This window comes from Electrophorus electricus, chromosome 13 (genome assembly GCF_013358815.1).
Source record: "Electrophorus electricus isolate fEleEle1 chromosome 13, fEleEle1.pri, whole genome shotgun sequence".
NCBI lineage: Eukaryota > Metazoa > Chordata > Actinopteri > Gymnotiformes > Gymnotidae > Electrophorus > Electrophorus electricus.
The window spans coordinates 1,904,709-1,924,708 of record NC_049547.1 but is presented as its reverse complement, the minus strand read 5'-3'; the positions used below and the strand labels follow the sequence as shown (position 1 = coordinate 1,924,708).

Below are 20,000 nucleotides of genomic sequence, written 5' to 3'. Positions count from 1 at the left end.
AGACACACACAGACAGACACAGACAGACACACACACACACACACAGACACACACACACACACACACACACACACACAGACACACATACACACACACACACACACACACACACACAGACACAGACACACACACACACACAGACACACATACACACACACACACACACACAGACACACAGACACACAGACGCACACACGCACACACGCACACACGCACACACGCACACACACACACACACTTACTTCCATACACCTATGTCCAGACACACTTACTGTCTTTTTTGACCCAGCTGCTAGCAGTGTTCTCGGTCTTGACGAGCTGGCAGAACTTGTCTCCGACGAGGGTGAGGATGTATTTGGCCGTGTCTGGCTCCATCTCTCTCCTCTCCTTCTCCTCATCTTCAAAGCCTGCCATCCAGACCCTCACCGCCTCCTCGCCGCTCTCCTCTGCCACGGAGAACCCGTCCACGCGCACCACTCCGTTCTTGCTGTATGACAGCCTGTGGTATGATGGAGAAAACAGGCTAGTCCCTGCGGCCCACTGACCAGGGGAGGACGGTCTCCGGCTGGTGTCAGGCTGGCTGGCAACTCCGCTTGGTCACAAAGAGAGCAGAGACTGTTTGACTCCGAACTACATGGCAGACTGAGCCTAAACAGCAAAGTCTGGCAGCTTTTTAGAGCTAAACTGCATCTATTTCTGGTCTAGACTGCTTAGCCAGAGTCTCTGGGGCTGTTGTCCAGACAGATTACGCTTACTAAAAGGAACTTAAAGCACTAAAAAAAAGCGGATTAACGAACACTGCATTTTTTAAGCACTAGAAAAATATTCTGTAATAATCATTAAAAAACCCTGCTTCATAAACCAGTGTTATTCAGTGGTGGAAGAGGGCACACCATAGAGGAAGACAGTTTGAGCTGCAATTCAGCATCTTCCCAAATGAACTTGAATTTAATCAATTCTAATCTATATAATTTCTGGCGTTATTCGTCTCTGAGATTTCTTGTCATAAAGTCAGGTCATACGTCATATTCAGCATACTCTTAAACTCAGTCAACTGATATAAACAGCACAAATAGCTGCTCATACAACAGCTCGCGCTGAATTAGCATATGTACCCACCCCTTAAATGCTCCATGAGGCTTAGTGGCCTCCCCTATTCGTCCAGAAATATCATTCATAAAAGATGCAACTTTCAGATGAAAAAGGATCGCTACAACACCAGTAGTGGAATTAGGGACTGATAAAGTCAAGGAACTGGTTTCTCATGGTGTTCCTGTCGTGATATAATGATAGTACTGTCACAAAAAAAGATTGTTTGATATGGAATTAGAACTTAAAAATAAAAAAATGTATCAAAAAAGCAAGGCAGTATATGCATTTACATTTACGGCATTTAGCAGACGCTCTTATCCAGATCAACTTACAAAAGCATGCGTTATAATAGTGTAATATATGCTCATTATAACAGTAATATTGCCCTCTCAGGTGTTACAGTAGAAGATGTTTCCCTGGACAGTGGCTGTCAATCTCAATCTCACAAACTGTTGAATTGTGTAAGTGAATTTTATCTGAAGGTTAATTTGTTGTTATTTATGAAGTCGATAAACAGTGAGTCCATGTACGGCATCATAGTGTCAGGCTGTGGCAGATGAGTGTGTATGTCAGGCTATAGCAGACGAGTGTCTCCACAGAAGAATAACAGAGTAAAAAGTTTAACACTACTCTCAAGCGTAATTATGTTGATTGCTTAAATCAAGTTTAATTTCTATATTGAAACTCAAATTTCTTCTAATGGAATAAGTACTGTCCATTAGATCATACAGGTTTTTTGTTGAAGAACAGATGTAAATGACATGTATGGCAGATCCGGGCCATTCGTATATTTTGTTTATACTCGAGTAAAAATTCTAAATATGGAAAAGATTGGTAAATTGGTGAATGTGAGTTCTCGTTAACCGTTCACACAAGGAATGTAAAACTGAATGGTTAAAGCATAAGGCCAAATGTTTTCTCAAAACAGAAGCCCATATTCGTTCTTTTTCAAAGTCCAAGATTAACCTTGTGAGACTTCAGCTCTATTAACTCAATCTCACCAACCCCTGCAGTACCAAACTCAACCTCACCAACCCCTGCAGTAATGTAACTCCATCCCACCAACATATGCAGTACCAAACTCAAACCAGCCAACGCCTATAGTACCAAATTCAACCCCACCAACCCCTGCAGTACCAAACTCAACCCATCAACTCCTGCAGTACCAATCTCATCCCAGCCAACCGCTGCGGTACCAAACTCAACCCACCAACTCCTGCGGTACCAAATTCAACCCCACAAACCTCTGCAGTATCTAACTCAACCTCACCAACTCCTGCAGTACCAAACTCAACCCCAACCACTTCGGTACCAAACTCGAATCCCACCAACCTCTGCAGTATCTAACTCAACCTCACCAACTCCTGCAGTACCAAACTCAATCCCACCAACCCCTGCAGTACCAAACTCATTCCACCAACTCATGCGGTACCAAATTCAACCCTGCCAACCTCTGCAGTATCTAACTCAACCTCACTAACATATGCAGTACAAACTCAACCCCACCAACATCTGCAGTACCAAACTCAACCCAGCCAACTCCTGCAGTACCAAACTCAACCCAACCAACTCCTGCAGTACCAAACTCAACCCCACCAACCCTTGCAGTACCAAACTCAACCCCACCAACCCTTGCAGTACCAAACTCAACCCGCTAATCCCTGCGGTACCAAAATCAACCCACCAACTCCTGCAGTACCAAACCCGAATCCCACCACCCTATGCAGTATCTAACTCAACCCCATCAACCGCTGCAGTACCAAATTCAACCCCACCAACTTCTGCAGTATCTAACTCAACCCCACCAACATCTGCAGTACCAAACTCAATCCAGCCAACTCCTGCAGTACCAAACTCAACCCCACCAACTCCTGCACTACCAAACTCAACCCCACCAACTCCTGCAGTACCAAACTCAACCCACCAACTCCTGTGGTAACAAATTCACCCCCACTAACCTCTGCAGTATCTAACAACCTCGCCAACCCCTGCAGTATCTAACTCAACCTCACTAACATATGCAGTACAAACTCAACCCCACCAACATCTGCAGTACCAAACTCAACCCCGCCAACCCTTGCGGTACCAAACTCAACCCCGCCAATCCCTGCGGTACCAAACTCAACCCACCAACTCCTGCGGTACCAAATTCAACCCCACCAACCTCTGCAGTATCTAACTCAACCTCACCAACCCCTGCAGTACCAAACTCAACCCTGCCAACCACTGCGGTACAAACTGGAATCCCACCACCCTATGCAGTATCTAACTCAACCCCGCCAACACCTGCAGTACCAAACTCAACCCAGCCAATGCCTGTAGTACCAAACTCAACCCCATCAGCCTCTGCAGTACCAAATTCAACCCCACCAACCCCTTCAGTACCAAACTCAACCCACCAACCCCTGCGGTACCAAATTCAACCCTGCCAACCTCTACAGTATCTAACTCAACCTCGATAACATATGTTGTACAAACTCAACCCCATCAACACCTGCAGTACCAAACCCAACCCAGCCAACCGCTGCGGTACCAAACTCAACCTACCAACTCCTGCGGTACCAAATTCAACCCTACAAACCTCTGCAGTATCTAACTCAACCTCACCAACTCCTGCAGTACCAAACTCAACCCCGCCAACCCTTGCGGTACCAAACTCAACCCCGCCAATCCCTGCGGTACCAAACTCAACCCACCAACTCCTGCGGTACCAAACTCAACCCACCAACTCCTGCGGTACCAAATTCAACCCCGCCAACCTCTGCAGTACCAAACTCAACCCTGCCAACCACTGCGGTACCAAACTTGAATCCCACCACCCTATGCAGTATCTAACTCAACCCCACCAACACCTGCAGTACCAAACTCAACCCAGCCAACCCCTGCAGTACCAAACTCGACCTCGCCTGCAGTGCCAAATTCAACCATCTCAACCTCTGCAGTATCTAATTTAACCTCACCAAGCCCTGCAGTACCAAACTCAACCTCGCCAACCCCAGCAGTACCAAACACAACCCAGCCAACCCCTGCAGTACCAGATTCAACCCGCCAACCCCAGCAGTACCAAACCCAACCCTGCCAACCCTTCCCCAGCAGGGGCAGCTCACCGCCGGAAGTAGTAGAAGCGGCAGAAGACAGGCGAGACGGCGGGCTCCTGCGCCTTACGCGAGCGGTCCAGACGGCACTCGCGGCACTTCTGCACGTTGGCGCCAATCTCAGCGCACGAATCGTCCTGCAGGAAGGCCTGGCCAGTCCGTTTCAGCTTCTTCACCTTCCTCCAGTCCTTCAGCACAGAGCGAGGGATGCCATCTGAACAGAGAGAGAGAGAGAGAGAGAGAGAGAGAGAGAGAGCAAGAGAGAGAGAGTCTTCCTTCAGATAGAAAGAGAAGGCACTGATGGATATTACTGTTCCCTTCGGTTTCTCTCTCTGGGATGATGTCACAGCAGGCAACAAGAGACCGTCGGTAGTCGAGGGCTCCTTGATTTCATATCAGAAGACGTTACGACAGCGATGTGAGGAACGGAGGCACATTCAGGTTTGTAAGGCGAATCGGAACATATTAGAGCGAAGCTGTTGATGGCGGAACATCAAGATAAGGCCATGGAAATTTGCTTCATTTTTCCCCTCAGCAAAAAAGAAAAAAAATCGCTCACAGCTGTGGTCTGACTGTGTCTCTGACAAGAAGATGAAATTACAGGAATGTAAGTCAGATGTCCCAAGTCAGTGGACTGTACTGCAGCAAAACTTTACTTTTAATCAATTTGTGCAGTAGTGTGTGGGATATCTTCAGTGTGAGCCAGCCTACTCACTTATTTAAAAGATAAACATAACCTTGTTAATGTTCTCCCACTGCCCTGTCACACCCCGCAGGGCACCTTAAACGTGGCCTGGTCTAACACTTTTCAAATTATGATTATGTCCTGACAACATGAATATTCTAGTGTGACAATATGCTCATAAACTGAAAGCAAACACACGCTCATTTTCTTTAAAACAAAAATCAAAGAAACTCACTGCTATTGGACAGTCGATTCTGAGATTTCTCTTTGGCAGTTCGTAGTGTTCCGTTAGGTTGCCCCTCGTCGTCGTCGTCCTCCTCTTCCTCATCCTCGTCCTCCTGTCTCTCGTTCTCCTCTCTCCTCTTCGGTTGCTGCTCTTGCTTCTTTGCGGAGGGAGGTTTGGCCTGCCATTTGCACAGTGGCCCCAGCTTGTGACTCTCGAGCTCATGGGCCATGTCCCCTCCACCCTCGATTTGGAAGTTCGGCAGGAAATTCCTTTTCTCCTCGTGACCGTCCTTCCCTGACTTGAAGTTCACTGGGCTTAGCTTCCTCTCGTTAGCGCAGAACTTCTTGTTCAGGGAGCTTGGCATCTTGTCCTCCAAGCCATTTCTGTCCAAGATGGGTTTTATATCCTCACAGGAAGCTTTCTGATCCCCCAGAAGAGGGTTTATGTCCTCTGTGTTGGCCTTTGTATCTGTTCCGTTGAACTTTCTGTCTTCTGGAGGGTATTTCCTGTCCAGAGGTTTGAGCTTCCTGCTGTCCAGGCAAGATTCTTTGCCCTCTTTGTTGGCAAACTTGTCGTCTATCCCATTGACCTCTGGTTTGGTTGGCAGAGAGATGCTAGTTGAGGCGTTGAGCGTGGCGTCCGTCTGACTGCCCCCTGCTGCCTGGGAGGTCACACTACCTCTGTCCTGCTCAGAGTGGCGCGTGAGCCAGGCTTTTTTCAGCTTGTGGTAATTGTTCTGTCCAGACTGAGCAGGTTGGTTGGTATGAGGGGCAGGGGCCGCTTGCTGACACGTGACCAATGAGCTTGTCTTGGTTACAGCTCCAGTACCAATGACCTCAGGGGCCAACCTGGGGCATTTGGGCGGGCTGGGATTGAATCCGGACTCCTTCTCTTGGTCCATAGTGCGCGCAGTGCATACGGTGTGTGTGCCGTGTGTAGGGTAAGTGCCGTACCTACTGTGTGAGGTGTGCAAAGCACTCTTGGTAGCGTTCGAGACGTGTGTAGTGTGTAGGGGCTGGACTGTGTGTATGTGGTGCCTTGGTTCTGGAGCAGCCAGCCCAGCTCTGCGCTTCTTCACATGGGGGGGGTCTCTAGGACGGAAGCACGAGCTGAAGGATGGCGACACCTTTGGCTGAACCGTAGCGATTTCCTCCTTCTTGCATCGTTCGGATATCACATCTCTTCTTGAGTGCGGCGTGTCTATGTTTGTGGAATATTTCACCCCGTGATTTGAAAAGGGAGTGGAACCCATATTCTTGGTGGTCATGTTCAAGGGCGTGTTCATGTCCTGCTTTGAGGTGGCCATGTTGATGGGGTGCACGGTGTCCATGGGGGTCCACAGGATTCCCCTCTTGCACTGCACACCACCTTCCTTGGCGTGTGTGTTCGGCATGTGGTCGCACTGGACACGGGATGCTGGCCTGTCATTGACGGTGTAACTCAGGGCCATGTGCATGTAGCTGCAAGGCTGGACGATGACGGAAGCGGAGGCGGTCTGTGGGGTGACCACGCCCCCATTCACCACACTGCGGCCCCCTGCTCTCTCCCTGCTGGGAAAAGCTCCGCTCCTCTGCAGGTCGTAAGTTTGGCTTGTCATGGTTACAGGCTCTGGGACCGGCCTCTTTCCAGCGACCGCTCCATGTCGGAGCTCGGGCACGAGCGTGGGCGGCCTTTGCTGATTTTGGCCCTTTCCAAACAAGTTCATTGGCTGGATGGGTGTCAGAGTGGGCGGAGACAATCGACCTTGCCCCACCTCTTTCGATGCCATAATGGGCGGGGCCGGAGGGTGGAATATGGGTGCGCGGTGAAGTGAAGGCACGGCCCGAGAGGGGGACGCGGAGACAGAGACGAGAGAAGCGCATGGGCCCTTCCTCTCCACGACACCGAGCTGCGCCAGCTCGTTGGAGACAGCTTTACCGGCTGAATGATTGGCCATCCTGCCCAGGGGTCCTTCCTCTTTCTCGGGATGGCGCTTCACCAGTGGGGGGGGCTTGGCTTTGACGGCGCTGTGCGTGCCAGGCACTGCGTTCGAGCCGCTCAGCCTCTCGTACAGCTCTGTGCTGGGCGGAGCCCGGTGGCCCGGCTGCTTGTTCTCGCCACGCCCCCCTGCAGGGGCATAATAGCTGCTCTGGGTGAGCGTGGGGGAGGGATGGGCCGACTGGGGTCTGGGTGGCAGGGAGTGGCGGAGCACATGCATCTTCCGCTCCTGCTCCCTCTCTCTCTCCTGCTCCCTCTCTCTTTCCTGCTCCCTCTCTCGCTCCTGCTCCCTCTCTCTCTCCTGCTCCCTCTCTCTCTCCTGCTCCCTCTCTCGCTCCTTGGAGTGAAGTGAGGTCGTAGGGCTCTTAGGGTAGCGTGGGTCCCGGTCCGAGCCCAGCTTGGCCGTGAACGGCACCACCTTGAGGCTCTCTTGCAAAATGCGCCGGCTCTGCTCATGGTAGTGGCCGGTCCGGTCCCCTGTGAGGTCGTACACCATCGCGGGCTGTTTGGGCCGACTGGAGGCGGACTCTGGAGCCACCGGGCGGTAGGCGTGCCCGTTCTTTGCTACGCCCGCCCTGACCCGCTCTGGCTCCGCTTTCAGGGGGGAGTGGGCAGTGCTCCGTGTCTCACTGAAGACTCTCCTCTCCAGTTCCCTGGACACAAGAAAAGCAGGGCAGTGTTGTGTGAGAACACCCAGCGGTGTTCGGGAGCTCTCATAATTCCTGCTGAACCGGAAAGGTGTGTGTGTCACTCCAGCTCAGGAGAGCAGTGCCACTGCATGTGTGTGTGCGTGTGTGTGTAGAGGAGCAGGTTGTAGACTCACTCGGTGGTTTTGGAAGAAGGGGAGATGGGTTGGACCCCCCTGTTCGCCCTCTGGGTGTCAGCGCTGGAGGGGCGCACAGGCAGCGGGGGTCGTAACCCCTGACCTTCGGCACTGGACACAGGAGTGGGCTGAGGGAGCCATGGGCTGGGTGTGTTCTGTAAACAAACACACACACACACACACAGAGCAAACACATGCACGCAGACACACAGATGCTCACTAACTGCATAACAAATGAAAGCCAGTAAAATATGAAAATGTGAATAATCACTATGATCAGGGAAGGCGTAAGTGAGATATAAGAGACGCACAGACACCGAAAACATGGAGATGTCTGGAAATCAGAACTTCTTACACATACATGAAACCATCTGCAGGGCTTTCATTCCATCCTATTCTTTTTTTCCATCACTCACACCTTGCCAACATCCTCTGATGTCTCTCGTGTTATCCAGTGCACATATATAGTCCCACTATCAGCTATAATCCCAGTTTCCAGCCCAGTTTCAAACAAATCAGAATTCATATTCACTACTACACAAAGCCATGCTTTGAGTAATCAGTAAAAAAACATTTAACATGCAGCACCAATCAAGAGAAAATGTGGTGCGTTTGAAAACCTTATGAATGACCATCTAACCTGTTCTAATGCTCCTTTACCTTGGTAGCTGAACTACTGTCCTACAGCCAAACCCCAGACACACGTACCCAGTGCCACTCTGACCGGACAGCTCGAGGTTTCCCGAAACCGTGAAATGAGAATGAGAAAGCGTCACATCCCACAAGCGTGACGGGACCCTTACCCCTCTCAGGCCGGTCTCGGACGAGCTTGCATTCTCCGAGGGTGTCCACTTAGTGCCCTGAAGGCCCAGGCTGTAACCGTGGGCCCCGTTGGGGAACGTGGACCACAGGAGAGGGTACAGGCCCAGGGGAGCCAGGGGGGCAGAGCCAGGGCTCTGGCCCAGGAGGGAGGGGGCAGGCTGCAAGGCTAGCGGGTGGTGCGGGAGACCCAGGGGTCCCAGACGAGCGTGGCCAGATAGGAGCGCAGAGGACGAGGGCAGGCCTGGTAGGAGAGAGGGCAGGAGGTGGGGGTGCGGAATGGAGGGGTGTGTGGAGCAGAGCGGGGCCTGGGGCGGTAGAGGGAGGGCCGACAGGTGGGCAGAGGGGCTGAGGATTTTGCTGTGGGAGGAGGTGGTGGAGGAGGGAGAGGGGCTCTCGAGGTGGTGCTTGGCCTGGGGGTTGGGTGGGGTGCGGGGGCGCTGGATGTAGGTGGGGAGGTGCTCCAGGTCTTTCCTCACGAGGGCTGGGTCTCTGTACACGGTGAAGGGCTCCTGCCGGTCGATGATCAGCGGGCTGTTGGCGGGCTTGTCTGGCGTGGGGGTGCGATTGGGGTTGTGGGGGAGACTCTGAGGTGGGGTTCTGGATCCACGGGGCGGTTCTTGTTCCGTGGCGGTCGGTGTAGGAGAGGGGACAGTGGGGCGATTTGGGGTTGGGACTTGGCTTGCTTTGGGAGCAGGTGTGCTTTTAGGGGCCTTGCGAGATTTCTCCAGGTCGACTTCAGCCGGAGAGCCTCCCTCTTTGACCCCGGCAGCCTCGGGAGGGGCGTGCTGCTGCAGCCTGGATGTCTCTGTGAGAGCCGGAGGTCTGGAGATGACCGCAGCGGAGGGGCAAGGGCTGGGGTACACAGCGGGCTTGTGGGAGGTTTCGGAAACAAGCGCGGCGTCACGTTCAGGACTGGCGCTCCGTATCAATCCCTTCTCGTTGTCCGCCTCCGTGATACAAGGCAGGTCGGAAGAGTGGGTCACGGCTTCGCTGGGCTCCTCCTCCACCGGAACTGCTGGGACGATTGCCTCCGGGTGACTGAGCTCTGACCCTCTGACCTCTGGGTCACCAGACAGGATCTCCTGATCACCTTCCACCGCCTCACACTCCGGCGGTGACGTGTGCAACAGCACGCACGCCGTTTCCATGGTAGCCAGCTGCTCATTCTCCTGGGAGGCCAGCAAGGCAGAGACAGCCTCCGAATCCTCCTGGGATGCTCTTTCGCTCCTGTCCTCCATCTCTATCCCTCCATTTGTTCTCCCCTCCTCTACCTTGGCGCAGTCCGGTCCCTCGGTGCACTGCGGCGACCCAGGGTTCGGGACAGTACCGTTGCAGGACACGCTAGTCAAATGGACACGAGGGGGCGGGCTTTTCGCCACCTGCCCTCCCTCGCTGTCTGCCGATTGGCTGGGAGAGAGCTCCCTGCTGCTGGGGGAGGTCTGAGCCTTCGGCTCCCGTCCCGGAAGCCCCGCGGGATTGTGGGCCGTCTCGCTGTCATCTGGCTTCTTTGAAGCGCAGTGTTTCCTCGTCAGGCTCTTCGGCGCAGGGGCAATCGGCAAGCTCCGCCCACTGCCGCCCTCCTCCTCCTCCTCGCTGCCATTGGACAGATCTGAGCCGCCACCCTCCTTCAGTCGCTTCAGCCCGCCTCTCCTCTTCTCCTTCACGTCCCGGTCGTCTTCCTCACCGACCCGCCTCCTCTTCCTCTCACCGGTGCTGATCCTGCTCCTGGAGGGATCTGGAAAGAAGTAAAAACGTTGGACTTATTACGAGGAGTGTGTGTGTGTGTGTCTGTGTGTGTGTGTGTGTGTGTGTGTGTGTGTGTGTGTGTGTGTGTGAGTTTAACTCTTCAGGAAGTCTATTTCAGACACCAGACAGTTCTGGTGGTGTGACGAGTCTCAGCAGAGGGGAGGTGTTTATATACGCCTGATGTATGGCTGTGTCTCACCTGCTGGAGCTGGAGGAGCTCCGTCCTGATCCTGCACCCCTGCGACGTCTCCCTCCGCCGGACTGCACGCCAGAGACCTCAGCCTCCTCTGTCCTGGCCCCAGGCTGCATGTCTGTAGGGATGGAAGGAGGTGATAAGTGTGTGTGTGTGTGTGTGTGTGTGTGTATGTGGGGTTGGTCGATGTAAGCTTTTTGAATATGTGTGACAGTATTAAGCCAGTTACTGTATTATCCTGGAGGGGTGCTGTGTGTCTGTGTCTGTGTGTGTGTGTGTGTGTGTGTCTGTGACAGTGTTAAGCCTGCTACTGTTGTGTGTGTGTGTGTGTGTGTGTGTCTGTGATAGCATTAAGCCAGCTACTGTACTGTATGTGTGCGTGTGTGTCTGTGATAGCATTAAGCCTGCTACTGTATTGTATATGTGTGTGTGTGTGTGTGTGTGTGTATGTGTGTGTGTGTGTGGGTGTGGCTGTGACAGTGTTAAGCCTGCTATTGTTTTTTTTGTGTGTGTGTGTGTGTGTCTGTGATAGCATTAAGCCTGCTACTGTATTGTATATGTGTGTGTGTGTGTATATGTGTGTGTGTGTGTGTGGGTGTGTGTGGCTGTGACAGTGTTAAGCCTGTTACTGTTTTGTGTGTGTGTGTGTGTGTGTGTGTGTGTGTATGTGATAGCATTTAGCCAGCTACTGTATTGTATGTTTATGTGAGAGTGAGAGAGAGTGAGGCAGAGTTTGTGTGTGTCTGAGAGATACAGGACCTGGTCCGTTGCTGTAATGTTGCTTGACTTGTTAACTGTGTTCTGGAGAAAGATCAAAATTAATAGGAAAAATGAACAGAAAAATAAAAATGACAGAACCAGTAAGTACTAAAAAGTATCTGAAATCACACACTCACACACACACACACACACACACACACACACACACACACTCACACTCACACACACACACACACACACGTTTTCTCACCAGGATCATCCTGTTGCTCTTGTTGGTCTGAGGTTTGCGTTTTGCAGCAGCGTTCTCTCCTGTCTGCAGTGTGTGACTGATGTCGTCCAGGACCAGCACATGCACCAGGCCCGGGTCTACACTCACAGGCTCTGCCAGCTACAGCACACACACACACACACACACACACACACACACACACACACACACACAAGCACAGTGAGAACACACTGACGAGGGCGCTTCAGGAATCACAGACATTCCTTCTGTACAGCTCCGGAGAGTGAGAGAGCAAGACACAGAGAGAGGGAGGGAGGGAGGGAGGGAGAGAGGGAGAGATGGAGAGAAACAGAGAGAGAGAGGGAGAAGGAGAGAGAGGGAGAGATGGAGGGAGGGAGAGAAAGAGGGGGAAAGAGAGAGAGAGAGAGACTGAGCAGGTGAGGGAATTCGTGCATTCTCACCTGGTCGCTCAGGATGGTCATGGTATTTTTGTTGTTGTCATGGTGACTGATGACACCGGTGAGCCACTGCGGTTTGGGGTCATGTCTGAACACCTTCACCCTGAGGCCCCTCAGACAGCCGCGCCCTGCAACACACAGCGTGCAGGCGCTCAGACGTCCCCACGGCAATGTGGCTCTAGTACACGCATGCGCTATAGATGAGGTGAAGCTAAGTGAACTCTCAGCGTAGGACCGTGTCTGAGTTTGGGAAATCTAAAACTGATGCTGACACAGAGAACATTCTCTGAAACCCCCCCTTATACCCACACAACCCCCCCCCCCCCATACACATCATAACAAAATGACCAACCCCCCCCCTCCACACACACACTTGACAGGAAGGACTAAGTTGGGACGGAGCTGACAGCTCGAACAAGCATTAATCAGAAAAAGTGGGGTTGACCAACCGAGCTCAGACACCACGTCTATCAGACACCCACGTTCCCAGCGCACTCGCTCCCCGCCCAGCAGTGCTGAGGGATTTGAAGAGAAGGTTCCTCCCCTCCCCCCCGCCCCTCCCAGCAGAGGACGAGCGGAGTGTACCTAGCTGAAGAATGTTCCGGAGCTGACGCTGCCTGAGCCAGGCTTGGACCTGCTCCCAGCCTGGAGGAACCGCGCCGAGGGCTGCACTCCCACTATCCACATCTCCCTGACACAGCCGCACGTAGAACACACACGTGCAACCACACACACACACACACACAAAGAAAAGATTTAAGCATGAGGGGACGGTTTTCCGAGGTCTGATTAGGAGTGGCACAGGGCTGGTTACCACACTTGGACAGCTAAAAGAAAAGTAGAACAGACAGGAAGAGCGAACGGAGGCAGAGGGGAAAAGAAAGTGAGAAAGAGGAAGTGTAATCAATAGTACAAAAGAGAAAGACAGGAAGAGAGAAAAACAGCACTAGAAAGAAGGAGTGAGACAGAGGGACAGAAGTGTTAGACAGTGACACACACACACACACACACACACACACACACCCACACACACACACAAATAGAATTACTCATGTGGGCAGACACACCATACACGTGTGCGTAAACAAACATATACACAAACATGCACACACACACTCAGAAGGGGTTGAGTTATGTAAGAGGCCTGAATCTGGACAAATCATCGGCCAAACTCATGCTGAACTCCTGCGGCCTCTGTTCCTTGTTACAGAACGCCAAACACACACGCAGTCACACACCCCACCCCCTACACTCAGACAGGAACACACACACACACACACACTATATATATATATATATATATATAAAATCACAAATAACTCCCACACAAAATTATACCACAAATACAAATACCCTTTGTTTTTCACAGAGGCACAGATAATGTTTAGTTTTACATGCTGCAAACAATGACAGCTCCCATTACCACACACACACACACACACACACACACACTTAAACATTTTCAAATGCTTTCCCTCAGGATTACAGTTAATCCTACTCACTCAAAGGTCAGTCTTAACCCGGGTCTTAACTGAGCTTCTGCGAGGTCTGAGGTCTGTGTGTGTGTGTGTGTGTGTGCTCCATTGCGTGCATCCACGCCGAGAGCTGCATGAATCTTCTTTCGCTTGAGAGAGCAATCGGCCTCGTGCATCTGTCCTCCGCTCCTCATCCCTGAAGCCCTCACCCTCATCTTCAGACTGACCCATGCTTCAACCCGTCACCCTGTCCCTTCTGTATCCCCGTGTTCCGTGTCCCTGGCCCTGCATGTTTCTGCAGGAAACACGGCCTTCCCGGGAGAAAGCGCGCGGCTCTCCGTGTTCTCCGGAACTCTCGCTCGCTTACAGAAAGCGGACACAGTTCTGGACACACAGCCAGTATCCTGCTCTCCCATTCATGTAACCATTGAGGACACATCACTTGCATGTGAGCTAATCCAAAGGTAGTCAGGATTAGGGATTTGGCATAGTGTGATTTTTAAAAATCCAGAATTTGAGTGGCTAATCCATGTCCTTAGTAAACACCACACACAGCGTCGGACAGACAAACAGGAAAGATTTTACCGGCCAGCAGCGATTGTTTGGCTTCCTGGTTATGATGTCATGACTGGGAATCTAATGTGTGCAGTTACAGCGGATGAACTCCGATACACCAGGCTGCGTGAACACCTGCGACGTGACAGAAATGCTGTCCAGCGCACACACACACACACACACACACACACTTTCTCTGCTTCATTACAGCTCTACAGGGGAAGCAGCTACATTGAGCTGCTCAACATTGAGCGAGGCACACTGAGAGATGCACGCCAAGCGAGGCACACTGAGGCACTTTTAATGAGGCACACTGAATGAAGAGTGCTAACCACGGCATACTAATCATGGCATGCTAACCGGGGCACACAGAACAAGGCATGTTGAATGAGGCACGCTGACTGAGGCGTGGTCACCAAGACGCACTGAGCGAGGCACATTAACTGAGGCACATTCACCAAGGCTCACTGCTGAGGCACGCTAACCAAGACACGTCAACCGAAGCACACTAACTGAAGCACGTTAACCGAGGCACGCTAATTGAGGAATGTTTACCCAGGCACGCTGACCGAGGCATGCTAACCGAGACACGTTAACCAAGATACATTAAGCAAGGCACACTAACCGAGGCACGTTAACTAAGGCACGCTGAGGAATGTTCACCCAGGCACGCTAACTGAGGCATGTTCCCTGAGGCACACTGACTGAGGCACGCTAACCGAGGCATGTTAACCAAGGCACACAGACCAAGGCATGTTCCCCGAGGCACGCCAAACGAGGCATGTTCCCCGAGGCAAACTGACCGAGGCACGATAACCGAAGCACACTAACTGAGGCACACTGGCCGAGGCATACTAACCGAGGCACACTGAGAGAGGGACACACCGTGCGAGCCTGGACACTGATGCTGATTCGCTCTTAGATCTGTCCACATGAAATGAAGGAGCAAATAAAGATTTCCCTCTTTATTTCTGATCAAGCAAAGGTTTCTGTGGTGGACAGAAGGACCCCTTTTCATCACCACGAAGGCTTATTTTTGTCTTTGACGTCGACTGTTTAAAGATTTCAATACCTTGTGAATTATGGCATCATGGTGAAGCATATCGGGATGCCAAAAACCCCAGAATGACTGGGGAATTAGTGTGGCTCAGATCGGCAGGTGTGGTGAAGCACGCACGTGCCTGTGCGTGCGTGTGTGTGTGTTTTATAGGGGCTCTCATAATCTCCCTGCATGTGTGTGAGAGAGAGTAGTCATCTCTGATTCCTATCTGACCTTGCATATGAGACATACGGTTATGGGAGAGTGGAGGAGACTGTGTTAGAGAGAGAAGAAGAGGGAGGGGTGTGTGCGTGCGTGGGTGTGTGTGCGTGCGTGGGTGTGTGTGTATTACTCATCTGTGCCTCAGTTCTCAGGACGAAGGGAAGACATGATTTATTCATTTACCCGTAGGCAGGTTTTGATCTCTCTCTCTCCCACACACACACACACACACACACACACACACACACACACACACACACTACTCCCCCCTCTCTCCTTTCTCTCTAACTCTCCCTGGCCCCCCCACTGTTTCTGTGCCTCTCTCACCTCTCACTCTATTTCTCTCTCTGACAAAAACATGCACACACACACACACACACACACACACAGACTCACAGACACAGACACACACACACACACACACACACACACACACACACACACACACACACACACAGACTCACAGACACACACACACACACACACACACACACACACACACACACACACACACACACACGCGCATTTTCAGCACCGCTTCAGTGGCTTTTAGGAGAAGGAGAAGTGGGGGTTTCTGGGTGGGCTGGGTGAAGGGAGGCTGGAACTCACCATGACGGGAAGGTTAATTAGTGTTAATTACGGCCTTACTCCACTGCTTCATTTGATTGGTGTGAAAAAAAAAATCCGATTTTGATTTAAAGCAGAGTGGAAATTACATACACACACACACACACACACACTATAACAACAGGATGCTCCCTCTTTCTCTTTCTCTCTGTCTAGTTTGTATTTAGGAATACACACACACACACACACACACACACACACACACACACACACTCACACACACTTCTCTATTCTAATGACCCAATCTACTATACACTCTCATTATCTCAGTAAGTGCAGAAAAACACACACACACAAACACACACACATGTAAGATAAACATGCAACTGCTGACAACCTGAATGAACACACTCCCTCCATCTGACTTGCTACCAGAGTAGAAATACACCACCATGTTGGCCTGGAATTAATCAAACCAGCATGTATGTGTGTGTGTGTGTGTGTGTGTGTGTGTGTGTGTGTGTGTGTGTGTGTGTGTGTGTGTAGTGGAAGTCCACTCACAGGAAGGAGCACCAACACTTGCTATCAGTGCTGGACTGAAAAAGGACCGAAGCCCTTCTGCTTTAGAATTTAATTTATAATTTAACAGAAATTAGTAAAAATAAATCAACTTTACTGAAAACATTTAGAAAAACTATAGAAAGCACAGATCAGAACTCTATAAGCAGAACTGATTTATTTTATCATTTTAGCATGTTGGCATTTTGGTCATATCTTGAGATCTATTAACGGCAAATTTTTGATAAGAGGTTAAGATTTTAACACAAACACAGAAATTTCCCAAAAATTTCATTTTGAGTATCGGTCAGCATCAGTTCACGAATTTCATACCAGCACATGAGTTGATTCTGTTAATTATGCATTTGATATTGGCCTTCAACAAACTGAAATGTTAAACTGTAACACACAATGAATCCATAATACATATCTGGTTACAGACATCAGAACTCAGGAGAGAAATCAGTTGGCCTCTTAAACAAATCTGACATTTTAAAGGCTGAGTTTGGAAAACGATGATCGTTTATGAAAACAATGACTGCGGTGCAACCGGTCACGGCCGCGCGACAAATTTCTTCTCTGATAAACGTCCCTCCTGGCTTTAGGATTACAAAGCGCGTAGTCAAATATTAAAAAGCATTCAACCAAATCCATTTACCAGCCTGTAGTCCTGGCTGAGTTCACCCTAGTCAATCGCCGATGATTTGACTGCAGCTTCCTTGTTATGTGGTGTAGGGGGGTCGTCTGAACGTACCCAGACTGACGTCGAGACAATCAATGAGTCCCACAGGATACAACCCACCCCTACCTCCACCCACACCCACCCACCCCTCCACCCACAACCACCCACCCACCCCTCCACCCACGCTTACCTAGACTCCGCCTAGACTCTGCCCACTAAATCCCCGTTGCCAGGGTACTTCACCAGGTGGGAAGCAGGAAGTTATTTACTGTTATTTTGTTTGTTTTTTCAGTTGTTTACTGTATTTAACATATCCGCGTAGCTACGGTTCACCTCAGAAGCGTGCCTCTCACTGAACTCACAGACTCAAGACTGTTTGTTTCAAAAACTTGGTATGTAAAATTTGATGAAACTTCCTAATTTTATTTTTTTACCCCAATGCAAGATCTAATCTGATTTGTTGAGCTTTCTTACTGGACACTGAAAACCAATCACTTTCGTTCCAGGAGTGTGTGTACGGTGGGATCAATGCAGCGACACACAGCTGACCGACTCTATAAGTAACTTGTTCCAAATGAATCTGTGTTTGTGTACACGGAGGAAAAAAAGATGTTTGCCAAGACTGATGAGAACTGCTGTCAGAGGAAGGGAGGAGGTGTGTGATGATAAAGTAATATCAAAGAATGAGAATAAGATGACCTCACTCTAAGACACCACCAAACCATCACCACGGCAACACGGCCAAGGGAGACAGAGTGCTGATCCAACTATTGCATCAGGAAGAGAGAGAGAGAGAGAAAGAGAGGGAGAGAGGGTGTGTGTGTGTGTGTGTGTGTTTTGGGTGGGGGTGTTTATCTGTTCACGTGTGAGAGACAACCTTATGCTCTTACTCTGAGCACACAAGCACCACTCACACAGACACACACACACACCTCCCCACACACACACCCACACACACCCACTCAACCACACACAGACACAGACAAACACAAACACGCACACATAAACATGCACTCAGCTACACAAACACATGCATAAAACCAACACGCACACACACGCATAGGCACATACATATGTAAACATACAGACCCGCAATGAATGAGAGAGGCAGAGAGCCGGAAGAGGGGTGTGTGTGTGTGTGTGTGTGTGTGTGTGTGTGATACAGAGAGAAATAAATAGAGGCTATGCAGCTTCATTTAAATCGGCGAGAGGAACAGGGGGAGATAAAATGAAAGAGACTGAGCGTGTGTGTGGGTAAAAAGCGTGTGCGCGCATGTGAGAGAAAGAGCGCCCCCCCCGCGAGAATAGATTGAGAGAGGAGAGACAGAGTGCCTGATTAAGAGAGACAGACAGAGGAAGAGAATAGAGAGAGAGAATGAGGGAGAGCTGAAGTGGATGAGGTAATGACAAACGGAGGAGAGAGAGTGTGCGCCTGCTTGAATGGAGGAGAGATGGAGAGGGAGAGGTGGAGAGATGGAGAGAAAGGAGAGAGGGAGAGATGGAGAGATGGAGAGAGGGAGAGAAAGGAGAGAGGGAGAGAAGGAGAGAGGGAGAGAAAGGAGAGAGGGAGAGATGGAGAGAGGGAGAGAAGGAGAGAAAGGAGAGAGGGAGAGATGGAGAGAGGGAGAGATGGAGAGAGGGAGAGAAGAGAGAGGGAGAGATGGAGAGAGGGAGAAAAGGAGAGAAGAGAGAGAGGGAGAGAGGGAGAGAAGGAGAGAGGGAGAGATGGAGAGAGGGAGAGAGGGAGAGAAAGGAGAGAGGGAGAGAAGGAGAGAGGGAGAGAAGGAGAGAGGGAGAGATGGAGAGAGGGAGAGAGGGAGAGAAAGGAGAGAGGGAGAGAAGGAGAGAGGGAGAGAGGGAGAGAGGGAGAGAAAGGAGAGAGGGAGAGAAGGAGAGAGGGAGAGAAAGAGAGAGGGAGAGATGGGGAGATGGAGAGAGGGCTCATAAAAATCAATGACAGCATCTGAGGAGAAACTGAGGTGTCCTTCAGTAACCTGCCCCGGACACACAGGCCTGAGAACATGGCTTCAGAGACTCTGCGAACGTGATTAATGAAGGTGTAGGTGTGTGTACGCATGGAAGCTGTCTGAAAACACACCTACACACACACACATTCCTGGGCTCTTAGAAACCAGAGTGCACACTGATTGTATATGTGTGCGTGGGTGGGTGGGTGTGCAAGTGTGTGTGTGTGTGTGGGTGTACACTGTATGTGTATGTGTTTTGAGTGTATGTGTGGGTGTGTGGTTGTACACTGTATGTGTATGTGTTTTGAGTGTATGTGTGTGTGTGTGTGGGTGTACACTGTATGTGTATATGTTTTGAGTGTGTGTGTGTGTGTTTTGAGTGTATGTGTGGGTGTGGGTGTGTGTGGGTGTACACTGTATGTGTATGTGTTTTGAGTGTGTGTGTGTGTGTGTGTGTGTGGGTGTGGGTGTACACTGTATGTGTATGTGTTTTGAGTGTATGTGTGTGTGTGTGAGTGTGTGGGTGTACACTGTATGTGTATGTGTTTTGAGTGTATGTGTGTGTGTGAGTGTGGGTGTGTGTGTGTGTGTGTGTGTACGCTGTATGTGTATGTGTTTTGAGTGTGTGTGTGGGTGTGTGTGCGTACACTGTATGTGTATGTGTTTTGAGTGTGTGTGTGGGTGTGTGTGTGGGTGTGTGTGTGTACACTGTATGTGTATGTGTTTTGAGTGTGTGTGGGTGTGTGTGTGTACACTGTATGTGTATGTGTTTTGAGTGTGTGTGTGGGTGTGTGTGTGGGTGTGTGTGTGTACACTGTATGTGTATGTGTTTTGAGTGTGTGTGTGGGTGTGTGTGTACACTGTATGTG

At 50.7% G+C, this 20,000-nt stretch overlaps 1 protein-coding gene across 1 annotated transcript in view; it reads right to left on the bottom strand.

Annotated features, from left to right (window-relative positions):
- The window catches only part of jmjd1ca (jumonji domain containing 1Ca), a 67,760-nt gene that overhangs the window by 8,266 nt on the left and 39,494 nt on the right, over positions 1–20,000 (bottom strand). The window contains exons 4-13 of the mRNA XM_035532682.1: positions 12,652–12,757; positions 12,070–12,194; positions 11,630–11,767; positions 11,419–11,460; positions 10,666–10,777; positions 8,702–10,455; positions 7,899–8,053; positions 5,108–7,728; positions 4,200–4,401; positions 273–499 (exon numbers count right to left, since the gene is read on the bottom strand). Coding sequence (XP_035388575.1) covers positions 273–499; positions 4,200–4,401; positions 5,108–7,728; positions 7,899–8,053; positions 8,702–10,455; positions 10,666–10,777; positions 11,419–11,460; positions 11,630–11,767; positions 12,070–12,194; positions 12,652–12,757 — 5,482 coding nt within the window. The remainder of the gene's footprint in view (positions 1–272; positions 500–4,199; positions 4,402–5,107; positions 7,729–7,898; positions 8,054–8,701; positions 10,456–10,665; positions 10,778–11,418; positions 11,461–11,629; positions 11,768–12,069; positions 12,195–12,651; positions 12,758–20,000) is intronic.